The 13,256-nt window shown below is 42.9% G+C and overlaps 1 protein-coding gene across 1 annotated transcript; it reads left to right on the plus strand.

Moving 5' to 3' along the window:
* Window positions 1-483: 483 nt before the first annotated feature.
* On the plus strand, window positions 484-12,904 carry KCNV1 (potassium voltage-gated channel modifier subfamily V member 1). Its single transcript, XM_050305768.1, has 3 exons — window positions 484-1,204; window positions 2,983-3,509; window positions 11,321-12,904. The coding sequence occupies exons 1-3, from the start codon at window positions 723-725 to the stop codon at window positions 11,830-11,832; spliced, it is 1,521 nt and encodes a 506-aa protein (XP_050161725.1). The 5' UTR covers window positions 484-722; the 3' UTR covers window positions 11,833-12,904.
* The last annotated feature ends 352 nt before the right edge of the window (window positions 12,905-13,256 follow it).

Raw genomic sequence — 13,256 nt, forward strand, 5'->3', positions numbered from 1 at the left:
GCGCTGCCCGGAGCTTTGGAGCCGGGGGAGCGAGCGGAGCCTGCCGCCGAGGGGGCGGCACAGCCGGGCGGCGGGCAGGTGAGGCGGGGGCAGGTGAGAGGAGGGCGGGGGCAGGTGCGGCGGGGCGGAGAGCGGCCGTGCGGGCCGTGGGGAGCAGCCGTGCCGATTCGCCCGGTCCGCGGCGGCTGCCCCGGAGACGGGGGCCGAGCGGCGCGGGGCTTGTCTCTGGCAGCAGCAGCCCCGGGCGAAGTGCGGGTGCGGGGCGGGAGGGGACGGGCCGGGCAGAGGCGCGGTCCCCCGGGCTGCTGTCGGGGCGCTTCTCGGAGTCGCCGCTGAAGCCAGTGTTCCGTGTTGTGTCGTCCCGGTTGGTTTCCCGTACCCCGACCCAGCGGCTGGAGATGAGCGCTGAAGCGGAGGGGCCGTCGCGGGCGGATGGTGCCGGCGCGGACAGCACGAGGTGACGCCGCCTCAGGTACCGTGGCTTCTTCAGCATCCTCGGGTGTGCGGGAGGCGTTGGGCTGTGCAGCACCTCCCTGACCTCCGCTTAGATGGAGGCACCGCTCGGAGGCAGCGGGGGCGGTGAGGTGTCCCTGGGACAGTAGCCAGAACCAAGGGACCCATTCCCAGCCTGGTCTGGCCGCCCCCCAGGCGGGGCAGTCTTCTCTGCAGCCTTGTTGTGTTTTTGATCCAGGAGAGTGTGGGCTGCTGCTGGCAGCTACAGGATGAAGTCGCCTCCCTGCTGCATGTCTCTTTCTTCCCAAGCATCCCTGGACGAACCAGGGAGTAGCACATCCCTGGGTTCGCTGAACTCCAGTGTTTTCTCCAGTGAGGAAGAGCAGGGGCCCCTGCTCCAGAAGGTCATTCCCCCCTTGGACTGCTTTACTATCAATGTAGGAGGCAGCCGTTTTGTGATGTCCCAGCAAACTTTGTCTTGCTACCCTGACACCCGCCTTGGCAAACTGGCTGTAGTGGTCTCTGCTGCCCGGGATGTGGCTTCTGGCCTCCTTGAGCTTTGTGATGATGCCAACCTTGTGGAGAATGAATATTTCTTTGATCGGAGCTCACAGGCATTTCACTACATCCTGAATTACTACCAGACAGGGAGGCTGCATGTGATGGAGCAGCTTTGTGCACTCTCCTTCCTGCAAGAGATCCAATACTGGGGTTTGGATGAGCTCAGCATTGATTCCTGCTGCAGAGACCGGTGAGTTGTGGGAAGATGAGGTTTGCGGGATAGTGGGCTGGGTGAGCTCAGCACTGACTTACATTCAGGGACACACAGATGAGAGACCCAGGAGTGGGGATAGGTGAGATAGCAGGGCATTCAGAAAAGTGTGCTCAAAGCTGGATGAATTCAACCCTGAGTGCTGCTCTGGAGGTGGATGGGTGTCAAAAATGGGAGGAGGTGTACTGGGGGAGGTCACAGATAACCTTTGCTGAGGGACAGGTAGGCAGTGAGGTCAAGATAGTGAGACCCTAAAAGGAAGATGGTCTGGGTTGTCGTGTACTGGCTTCAGACTAGCCACAGAAGCTCAAATGTTAGAAGAGGACAATGCTGGAGATGAAAAAGATTGTGAAAGGAGAGATGCCATTTCAGTCATTCAGTTTGAGGTTATCATAGAGTGATGGATGTGGAGTCAAGCATGATGCTGGGAGGGTTTGAATCCTCCTCACCCCACACTTTCATTTTGAAGGGTTTCCAAATCCAAGCAGGAGAGGCAGAAGAGGGGGCTGGTCACCTGCCAGGCAGAGTGTGGGTGGCATGGCTTCAGCAGGAGCCATGAAAGGAAGCATCACACATGGATGTAGCAGCTTACAAGGAGGGGGTAGCAACAGCGGGAACATGGCTCACTGGAGACAAATTGTAACAGGCAGTTTAGGAACAAGGTGGGCTTCGACTGAACCACCCCCAGGATGTTTCTGTTAATTCTATTTGCAGTTCATTTTAATTTTTCCCACCATTTTTAATGGTACTGGTTTGTTTTTTTAGTGTTGAAGAAATGAATTTTCTAAAGAGTGTAAGTACTATTTATCTAAAGCAGTTATGTCAAAATTACTGGAAAGAAACAAGCAATCTCACTCCCAAAGGATACCAGTTATCCTAGTATGGTTTAGTTCTGTAGCTTGAGAGAGTTGGAGCCTAGTTTTCATCCCTCTCTTCCTTCCCTGAGAGATGTAACTGAAAGCTCCTACTTCTTTGGTGATACAAGGAACTACAGACCTCTTTGGCTTATGCAGGACTAATTGTGTATTAAGTGAAGGCAAACTTGCATAATCCCTTTGTCTATGGCTTAAACTCTACAGCAGTCAAAAAATACAGATATGAAAGAAAAAGATACTTTTTTAGTGTGCTTTCAGTATGTTTTTGTTTCATGCCATTATTCTGTAAATATACTCTTGCTCTGACAAGTTATGTATTTTCAGACTATAAGTTTTGCTCAGCACAAATGCTTGTGCTCTTTGTGTGAGGACCCATAGATTTAAAAAAAAAAGAAAGATACCTTGCCATCTTAGTATGTATTGATCAGAACTTCATTTTCAGGCTTTTATTATGCAATCAGTTTTAGTATTACAAATACACACCAGTGTAATAAAAATGCAATATAATTAATCAAATTGAGAACCGTTTTAAAACAGAGGATCTGGGGATGCCAGAATTGCTTACAAGAATGCATGTTAGTCATGCAGCAGATTCTGCTGTAGTCAACATGATCCATATAAATAAAACAATATCAGAACAAAATTACTCTGCACATAGAAAGTGTCAGTGATGTGAAATGGGGGAATAGAAGTGTATCAGGTCAGTGGAAACATGCTGCAGGGTCGCAGTTAACAAAATCTTCGACCATATGCTTGATATTAGGATTTTCTGAGTATGGTATACTTTAATATGTATTAATGTGTAATGACTTTCATGGTACAGGATGAAAAGCATATGCATATTGGTATTAAAAATCTTTTGGGGGGGTGGTTCCTGGACAGGTACTTCAGGAGAAAAGAGCTGAGTGAAGCCTTAGACATCAAGAAAGATGCAGAAGAACTGGATGCCCAAGATGAAGAAGAGGACTTTTCTGGTAGCCTCTGTCCCAGTGTCAGACAGAAACTTTGGGAAGTTTTAGAAAAGCCTGGCTCCTCTGCAGCAGCCAGGACTTTTGGCACTTTGTCCATGGTTTTTGTCGTTGTGTCCATTGCCAACATGGCATTGATTTCAGTAGAGCTAAGCTGGCTGGCACCACCACTGCTGGATGCCCTCGAGTACCTGTGCATTGCATGGTTCACAGTGGAGTTTGTTCTGAGGTTCCTGTGTGCACGAGATCGGTGTCGCTTCCTGAGGAGTGTGGCAAACATTATAGACCTCCTTGCTATTTTGCCATTCTACATCACCCTGCTGGTGGAGAGCCTGTGTGGTGGTGAGAGCTCCCAAGAACTGGAGAATGTGGGACGTATTGTCCAAGTGCTGAGACTGCTCCGAGCCCTGCGGATGTTGAAGCTGGGAAGACATTCAACAGGTACTTTTGGCCACAGCAGTGGTACTTCTTAGTTTTGCTGCCTGCAACAGTTGTCCCTGGGCACAGTCCTTCATTTTGTGGGTATTTCTGCCAAAGTTTTTTTACACAGTATGTTTGCAGCAATTGCTTGAGGAAGTCTTACTTTTGGACCCTATAACTGAGTGACAAGGGCCTTCTCTGATAAATTTTAGCTCTTCAGAAAGCCATTGTATATTGTTTGCATAGAACTTCCACAAAAACTGACCTTAAAGTTGCATGCTATAAATCATCCACCAGTCATTCAGTGTCATGAATTTAAAAAAAATATATTTGAGTTGATTTTTTTAGGGAAACAACAGAGATCATTGGCACACCCTTTTTGTATTATCCAAGGCCCACTCATGACAGCTGCCATAATTTGTTTTGTATAAAAGTATATGGAAAGAAATATATCATGGTTTTAGTCTACATCATAGGTCCTAAAATCAACCACAACAGAGTATATTTCAAGAAAATTGTTTAAGCTGAATCTTTGCAGGTGATGGGTTGAGGGACTCTCTTGCTCTGTTGAACCCACTGGTATCCCAGTGGCATGTGGAACCCAGCTGACGAGCTGCTTACCAAGTTGGACATAGGTGCAGCACAGACCAGCAGTGCTGGGTTCAGTCCATGTTCACCCACTGGTGTGGGGCCCTGAGTGTTCAAGCACCCCTGACAGGCCAGCAGACAGATGGATGAACAGCAAGGAGAGATGGGATGGAAGGTGAAATGCATTTATGAGAAACATTTTGTTCACTTCCTCTGGTGAAAGAAAGGCATAGAAGGTAATGTTTTCTAGTGGAAATTTATCAGAGGAACTTGGAAATTATTGGAAGGTGTTGCATTTCCTCTTGTGTTTCCCCTGTTTTTATTACTACTTCATAATGTGTGCATGCCTGGCTATATGAAAGAATAAAAGCTGTATTCCCACCATACCCTGTCCATGCCATGATATTGGCCAGTGCTTGGAATTTTCAAAATTATTTAATTATGTTCCCACTTCATTCAGTGCAGAATGTTGTGCTAAATTCTACAGGAGAGAGATGTTCAGCCAACACTTGGAGCTTTGAAAAATTAGATCCCGATAGTAAATCATGGTCTCTGTCCTGCAATATTAGCCTGTTATGAAGGCAGTGGTGATCGTTCTTAAAATGCACCCAATGTACCCTTCCAGGATTCCAGCCACGAAGCAGGAATTGGTTGATGCCTGTCCATTTGTTTTGAAAGCCATCTCTGTGAATTGACCCCAGTTCAGCAGGAGTTACAGTGTGCTCACAGCAGCAGACTGTGTCTCTATTTTTGTTCTCAATAAACAATGGGCTGGAGTAGCTTTGATGCTACTAAGCATAATCATAGGGATTTGGGAAGTATCTTACAACTCTTGATTATTCCTATACTGATGCATAACTGTCCCTTAGAAAGCAGCTGAGAGGAAGTTTATAATGGTTTGGTTTGGCAGTGTGTTAGTTTTGCTTCACTGTAAGTTTTTCACGGTTTGGTTGAGGTTTTTTGAAAGAAAGGCTTATACCCACTTTGATGGTAGCACTAATGTGAGTGCATTCCTCTCTAACTGTATTTTGTAAATAAGAAAAAGATTTAATTTCATCAAGGCACTTCTGTGCTGACTAACAAAACAGTCATCGAAAAGTATGTTGATTCTAGTTATAAAGTTTCTGGTTTATTGCATTTTACTGTTACAGAATGAATGTCTGAAACTCAGTTCTGTGGCTCTATCAGTTTGAAAACAGATGTTTCAGCTGCTTGTATAACTGTTAACTTCAAGTACATTAACTTTCATGGATGGTCAAAACACTTGAGCCTGTTTATTCTTAAAGTCCTTATTCAGTATTACCACAGTCTATGTCACAATGTTGAGTGCCCTTAATATTGAGTTTAATAATTCCATGTCAGCTAAAAGTGATAAAAATATATAAATTATATAAAAATCTAGTATCCTGATCTGGAGATGTGCTGGAACCAAAATACTCATTCCTTTTCCTGGGACCAAAACACCAGTTTCAAAGTACAAAAAGCAACGTACATATCTGTTTAAACTATTCAGAGCAGTGTTACCATCACTTGCTTGCTTCTTTGGTAGTTCAGTTGCTGCCCATTAAGGTCCAGAATGCTAAATCAGATCTGTATAATTTAAATGTAGAAACTTGCTGTTTTCATCTTCTGTCAGAAGAAATACAGCTATTAAGATTAAATAAATAATAAATATGCTAATAAATCAAAATAGAAACACTTGCAGATCTGAAGGCCAGTTTCTGACCACTAGAGGTATGTTGCAGAAGAGCTTTGTTCATATGCTTCTAAATACATCCTTAACCACAAGTCCTAATACAGATGAACCTCATAAGTATCATGCATACAGACCATCCTACTTGCACATCTCTAGACAGATAAATCTCAATGTTCAGGGGTGGTGCTTGCAACTCTTCTGCTCTCTTGCCTCGGATCTGGCAGCTTAAACCTGCCTCTCAATGAAGCTTCTCTCACACTCCTGCATTCTCAGACCTGACAAAGCTTCATGCACTGCTCAGTTGTTTTGTGTGGCAAGAGGAGTGCAGGGTCAGAAGTTGAAGGCAGCAATTCTTCTTTCACCAAGTGGGGTGTTCACAGTCACAAGGAGAACATCTCTAGTGCTATGCAGAGCCCTAACAAAACTATGATCACAACTGCAGCCTGGTCCTGCTGTCAGGGGAAAAAAACATATGAGTTCTTTTCTTCACTTTCAAGAAAGGGCAACTTAACCCTATCTGTGGGAAAAGGACAGAAAAAGAAATGAAAAAAGTAATTTCTGCCCCTTTGGAAGCTGAGGCCAGCTCACAGGAGGGATATGATACCTGGGAACACCTGGTCTAGACTGATGTAATTATTTCTGCAAAGTGCTAGAGTTCATCAAGGAACCACTGAGAAATCAGTAGTACCTCTATCCATAAAATGTATAGTTAGGGGGTGAGACTAGTCTTCCAAGATATCAAAATTATGAATTTTAGTGGCTTCAAGAATAGGTGAGAACTGAACCTGTATTTATCTTGTTCTCTGATGCTCCTCAGCTGTTGCCTTCCTCCTGGGGCCTTGTTTTCTCTGAAGTTTTGCTGGTCTTCCTCTGGGAAGCACTTACAGAGGGACTTCTTGAGAAGTGTGCATCTTACTTGTGATGGCAATGGGCATATGTTTGAGAGAAGATTGTAACATATTCCAAGCTGTCATGCTGCTGGAGACATGAAAAAGTGAAACTTCAGCACTTTTAGTGCTAAAAATTTAGGATTATTTAAACACTGTGTAAATTGAAGCTTCTGAATATCGGGTTGTAGTGCCAAGTGTATTTGGGCAATAGAGAGGTGGAACTTGACCTGAATGGCGGAAAAGCTTCCCCTTCCTACTCCCAGGGCTGGGGCTGCTTGCCAGCCTCACGCCAACTCTGTTACAGCACCTTAGCACCTTGCAAGCATGAGTAACCAAGCTGTCACATCTCCTGGCAAGGAGTTCTCATGGGAAGCCGTAAGACTTGCTGAGGTGTCTGTGCTGGAACAACCCTAGTTTGGCCATGTGCTACGGCTCGTAGACATTTTAAAAAGTTACAAAATAATATAGTAGAATACTTTATACATGTGATTATAATATACCAACTGATTCTCACTTAAAATGAGATGTGGAGTCCAGTAACTTGTCTGATTCATAAATTTGTCTAAAAGTATCTCCTGACTTCATCTAAAGACATGAAGAATTATATTATAATTTCAGGTGAGGATAACGGAACTAAGAATAGTAAGAATAAAAAAAATCAAACTCCTGAACAATTAGAATAATTAACCATAGGAAAAATATTTTACTGAAGGTGTCATCAATGTGATACAAAGAGTCAACAGTCGCTGTTCTGTTCCTCCTTATTTTAATCTGTTTTATGCGAGAGATGCATTTTTTCTAGCTATAATATTCTCAAGAACAATCGTAAGGTAAAAACCCTGGCTTTTATAGTATTAATTTATGCTTTGAAAAGAAGTGCTACAGGGGTAATTTTAAAATGGAGTACCTTCTTCCTAGCTTACCTGAAAAGATTTACTACCTTGTTCAGCAGGAAGTTTTACAGGGCAATGGATCACAGTAACTCCCTTGGAAGATGAGATTTAATCTGGGTCCTTGCAGTTATCTCACAGAGCTTTTGTACTGCTGATACCGGTGTTTCCAAAATACAGAGGCAGTCATAATAACAGAGAAAAGATTTCAACTAATATATCTTATTCCCCTTCTGTTACAGATTTAATTTGTATCATTGTAACCAACAGATCATAATTATAGTAATATAAAACTTTAATATGGTAAGGTCTTAACTGGAGTTGGTAGCAGATAGCGTTGAAAAAAACCAGCAAAACATCCCCTACAAACTGTAGTGTGTACTTCCATTGTTGTCTGTACATAAAAAAAAGCTTTAAAACCCATTAGACCCGCAGGGGAAAAGAAAAGCAAAAAGCAAGACATTTAACGTCTTGTAGTTTGAGACTGGGAAAGGAAAAGCAAATAAAATTGCTTATAACACTAATGAAAATATGAAGTCTACAAGCAGAGGCAGAACTCCAGTAAACTATTTTGCAAACACTAGCTTACTGATAAGTTTACCCCATGAAGGGTAATTCATAAATAATGTGGTTTCTCATTTATTAGAGGAAACATAGCACACTTTTAAAGAACGGTATTAAAAACCAATCCAAAGTTACTTGTGATTCAAAAGATAATTTTCAGTCTCCCATGTGTCTCAGCTGAATTGGTACCCTGTTATCTTCCTTTGTTGTTCACATGTGTAACATTTATCCATTGCACTATTTTTGTATTTACTTTCCTGCTTGTTTTGTCAGGCACTGTAGCCTTGAAGCAGCAGCTCTGAAAGGAATGTAGGGGGTTATGGAGAGTGGTTGGCTGCACCTGAACTCCTGTGCAGCTCACAGGGAGCAGGACTGATGCAACATTGACGAACGCTGAGGTGGATGGGGAGAGGGGAACCCCGGAGAGAGAGGCTTTTCCTTTTACCCCTTGCTCCGAGGGGGGGAGTGCCCCCCTGGTCCCCCCACCCCGCGGTACCTCATGGCCTCCAGAGAGACCACGGGGCCAGCAGTCAGGCAGCAGGGAAGCAGGCAGAGAGAGTTTATTCAAATTTCCCGCAGCTTATAAGGCTTCTGGGAGGAAGGGAGGTGTTACAAACCAACCAATTACAAGAAGGGGTTAACAGCCAATAGATGAGTTTCCAGTTATCTCTCAGACATTCCAAAGGTACAGCGGGGGGGCTTTTGGGAACAAGAAGGGTTATACAAAGGGTCACAATCACCATCTTGGAAGCATAGTCAATTTAAGCAATCATTACAAACGTCTGCATTCTTTTATATCCTAGAAGCATACTGCAACACAACATCAGTAAATTAACAGGATTACAAGCTTGCATTGGGAGGCTTTGCCATCTCCAGTTTGGCATTAGTGCAGCTGTTGCTGGAAAGCCGTATTTTTTTTTGATGTCTACAGATACAAGATGATGATAGTTTCGGGAGAAAAAGGGGTCAAAGAGAGTCTGCAACAACTATAAAAGGATTGGAAACAGTCCTTAAGAAAAAAAAAGTTACTGAGTGAACTGAACTGGACTCTAAGCACACACCTGGGACCATGAATTTGGTAGATGAGGGCCGCTTGGTCCAAGAGAAAAATAGGACAATGGCTGGAAAACAGAGGCTTGGCACATTCAGCTTCGAAGTGTGAAGCAGGTTCTTTTAGTGTGCTTTTAAATAGTTATTTAGATAACATTAAAAACTGTGCTAGATCTTCTCTTATAGCCAGTTACTTAATCAAGATAGGTTAATTTGTCTAAAGTATATGTGTGCATGGTTCAAATGGTAAGTAATGAGGAGAATTTATATGTTCTCTTTTAAGGAAATAGAGATTATGTCAGAGGTTCAGTCTAAGATTATGATCTGTTTCTTTAAATCACTTTTTCTCAGTAGTGTTGAGAGCAGCACCTCTTTTTAGCTTATGAGGGGCAGTGACCCACTCGACCAGAGAAGGGTTTGTGGGAGATGTGGTGGTCAGAGGCCATCTTGGGTATAGTGACCATGAAATGATAGACTTTTCAATTCTTGGTGAAGTGAGGGAGGAGCTCAACAAAACCACTACCTTGGATTTCTGGAGGGCATTGGTTCAGGGAGTCCCTTGTTCACGACACTGGTTCAGAGAGTCCCTTGGGAAACAGCCCATAAAAACAGAGGGGTCAAGGACAGGTGGACATACTTTAAGAAAGAAATCTTAAAGGTACAGGAGCAGGCTATCCCTATGTACCTAAAGATGAGCCAGTAGGGAAGAAGACCGGCCTGTCTGGACAAGTAGCTTTTACTGAAACTCAGAGAAGAAAATAGAGTTTAGGACCTTTGGAAAAAGGGGCAGAACTCAGGAAAAGCACAAGGATTTTGTTAGGTCATGTAGAGAGAAAATTAGAAAAGTGAAAGCTCATCTAGAACTCATTCTGGCCATCATTGTGAAAGGTAATAAAGAGTATCCTTCGAAGTGCATGAACAACCAAAGAAGGGCCAAGGGCAATCTCTATCCTTTATTGAACATAGGGGGATCATTATCACCAAGGATGAGGAAAAGGCTGAGGTACTTAATCCTTCTTTACCCCAGTCTTTAACAGAGAAACCAGTTATCCTTGTGGCAACCAGCCCCCTGAGCTGGTAGACAGGGAGAGGGAGCAGCATAGACCCTCTGCAGTCCAAGTCTATGGGGCCAGATGGGATTCATCCTAGGGTTATGAGGGAGCTGGCAGAAGATGTCACTAAGTTGGATGGGAGTGTTGATCTGCTTCAGGGTAGGAGGGCTCTGAAGTGGGATATGGACAGGCTGGATCAATGGGCTGAGGCCAGTGATATAAGGTTCATTACGGCAAAGTGCTGGGTCCTGCACTTGGGTCACAACAAACCATGCAGCACTACAGGCTGGGGGAAGCGTGGTGGAAAAGGATCTTGGGGAGCTGATCAACAGGAGGCTGAACATGAGCCAGAAGTGTGCTCAGGTGGCTGAGAAGGCCAGTGGCATCCTGGCCTGTATAGTGTGGCCAGCAGGTTTAGGAAAACTGTTATCACCCTGTACTCAGCACTGGTGAGGCTGCACCTCAAGTTCTGTGTCCATTTCTGGGTCCCTCACTACAAGAAAGACATTGAAGTGCTGGAGCAAGTCCAGAGAAGGACAAGGGAGCTGGTAAAGGGTCTAGAGAGTAAGTCATGTAACATAACAGAAGTGGCTGAGGAAGCTGTGGTTGTTTCTCCTGGAGAAAAGTAGGCTCAAGGGGGACCTTATTATTCTTTACAACTGCCTGAAAGGAGGTTGTAGTGAGGTGGAGGTCAGCCTCCCCTCCCAGGCAACAGGTGATAGGGCAAGAGGAAATGGCCTCAGGCTGTCCAGGAGAGGTTCAGGTTGGACATCAGGAAGAATTTCTTCACAGAAAGGGTGGTTAAGCATTGGAACAGGCTGCCCAGGGAGGTCGTGGAGTCACCATCACTGCAAGTGTTCATGAAACAACGGATGTGGCACTTAGTGCTGTGATATAGCTGACAAGGTGGTGTTCAGTTACAGATTGGAGTTGATGATCTTGGAGGTCTTTTCCAACCTTTTTGCTTCTGTGATTGTCAAAACATGTTCACTAGCAGTTGAAGAAAAATATAAAGCAGTCGGCTTTTAGGTAAGAGATGTTTTGCAAAGCTGTAATGACAGCTACATGAATCAACCTTCTGACAGCCTTTCTTGTCTTCCAGGCTTGCGGTCTCTTGGGATGACTATCGCTCAGTGCTATGAGGAGGTTGGCCTTCTGCTGCTTTTCCTCTCTGTAGGAATCTCTATATTTTCCACTGTGGAGTACTTTGTTGAGCAAGGTGTGCCAGGCACCACTTTCACAAGTGTACCTGGTGCTTGGTGGTGGGCAACAACTTCTATGACAACAGTTGGTTATGGGGACATTAGACCAGACACTACCATTGGTAAGGTAGTAGCCTTTATGTGTATTCTATCAGGAATACTGGTTTTGGCTTTGCCAATAGCTATAATAAATGACCGTTTTTCTGCCTGTTATTTTACACTGAAGATAAAAGAAGCTGCTCTACGGCAGCGTGAAGCTTTAAAGAAACTCATGAAGAACTCATCCAGTGACTCAAATATCAACGTCAATTTGCGAGACATATATGCACGCAGTGTCATGGACATGTTGCGGTTAAAAAGCAGAGAGAGAGCAAGTACAAGGAGCAGTGGTGCAGATGATTTTTGGTTTTGAAGTTATTTAACCTTGTATAGCACATACACTAATTAAAAAATGTGATATTAGGTGTCTCCTTTTTTATTATTCTCCACATAGTGTATTTATTTTTCCAGGTGGAGTTTTACTTACTTGGATGTACTGAAATAACAATTATTTACAAAAGGTAGAATTCATAACATGAAATCTCTCAATGGGCTCTAAAATCTGCGTTCAGAACTGGATTGTGGTGGGTGAATTGGGAAATAATAAATCCATGCAAGTAAAACAATGATGCAATGATTTGTCCAATCTTATATCCCTGCTAATGTATAATAATAAAGTCTTGGTGAAAATTGCCACAGTGTTTTGAATTTTAAACATCCAGGTTTTGTAGTTGCACTGGGAGAACTAAAGTCAAAGTCATTCAGGAAAACTGAAAGGGGAAGTCCAAGAAATTGAAATGTTGAATAAATTTAGGATGACATTCCTGTAACAAGCTTGCTCTTGATGCCTTTTCTTACACCAATCTTCTACTCCATTTGCATGAAAAAGAGGGTATTAGACTGGAGCAGTGTAGCAGGGTGCATAGGTTTGAAATTTCCTCGTTTGAAGAGAAGCAAGTGGCTACCAGATACATAATGGGTATCAGGAAATAGGTGAAAATATTAAACAGATGCGAGATCTTTAGCAAAATATAAAATAGTCATGAAATAAGTACCATGCTATAGAGCATCATATGTATTTGCTTCAGAAGTTGCAAGAGCTATTACAGCCTTTGCAATATAGAAGTAATTTACAAACTTAATTTGAACTATACCTTTTTTGTTTGTTTGGATTTCCATAACTTATTTGTGTAGCTAAACAATATTTGTGCTCAAGTAAAGTGACCATTGGATAGCAGATGAAACAGAAATTGTAAAAGATAAAAAGTTACTCATTTCTCTGTCTCCCATTAAAATCAGTAGGTATTCCAAGTGGATCAGATTTTTTAAAACTTAAATATTCACTGACCCATTTTTAGAAAAACACTTCAATAAAATCTTTTTTTCCAAAGGAAAAATGAGTACTTGTTGGACTGAATACTTACTCTATTTCAGTAAGCAAAGTATTTGCAACTATTTTCGGTTCAGTTTCCCACCACTTACCTCTACAGTGGTCCAATACCATTCTTAATAAACAAAGCTTTTCTTTAATATAACTTCACTGTCCTAGACTATGACATTACCATAGAATGCATATAACTCAATTAGTAAGTTAAATAAAGTCACAGACCTCTCCCATGTCACATTTCTTTGGGGCAATATAAATAATAAAAAGAGAGATCTATTAACCGTGGATTATTTAACTTTATGTATTTATGTACATAGAAGGCTTAAACTGCCTTCAAGGATATATGAATGGGTGAAAAAACTTGCTTTTAATAAACATTGAGTAATACTTATTTTGAAACAACAGCATGT

The sequence above is a fragment of the Myiozetetes cayanensis genome, unplaced genomic scaffold, assembly GCF_022539395.1.
Source record: "Myiozetetes cayanensis isolate MyiCay16 unplaced genomic scaffold, myiCay2020 scf1, whole genome shotgun sequence".
Taxonomy (NCBI): Eukaryota; Metazoa; Chordata; class Aves; order Passeriformes; family Tyrannidae; genus Myiozetetes; species Myiozetetes cayanensis.